General features: G+C 63.9%; 1 protein-coding gene across 1 annotated transcript in view; it reads left to right on the plus strand.

Moving 5' to 3' along the window:
* The window catches only part of EHD2 (EH domain containing 2), a 22,239-nt gene that overhangs the window by 19,687 nt on the left and 2,344 nt on the right, over nt 1-208 (plus strand). The window contains exon 5 of the mRNA XM_006772048.2: nt 1-205. This exon is cut by the window's left edge and continues 260 nt beyond it. Coding sequence (XP_006772111.1) covers nt 1-205 — 205 coding nt within the window. The remainder of the gene's footprint in view (nt 206-208) is intronic.

Raw genomic sequence — 208 nt, forward strand, 5'->3', positions numbered from 1 at the left:
CAAGACCCAGTGGGTGGTGACCAAGGACAAGTCCAAATACGACGAGATCTTCTACAACCTGGCGCCGGCCGACGGCAAGCTGAGCGGCACCAAGGCCAAGACCTGGATGGTGGGCACCAAGCTCCCCAACTCGGTGCTGGGCCGCATCTGGAAGCTGAGCGACGTCGACCGCGACGGCATGCTGGACGACGAGGAGTTCGCCCTGGCC

Source organism: Myotis davidii, unplaced genomic scaffold (assembly GCF_000327345.1).
Source record: "Myotis davidii unplaced genomic scaffold, ASM32734v1 scaffold566, whole genome shotgun sequence".
Taxonomy (NCBI): domain Eukaryota; kingdom Metazoa; phylum Chordata; class Mammalia; order Chiroptera; family Vespertilionidae; genus Myotis; species Myotis davidii.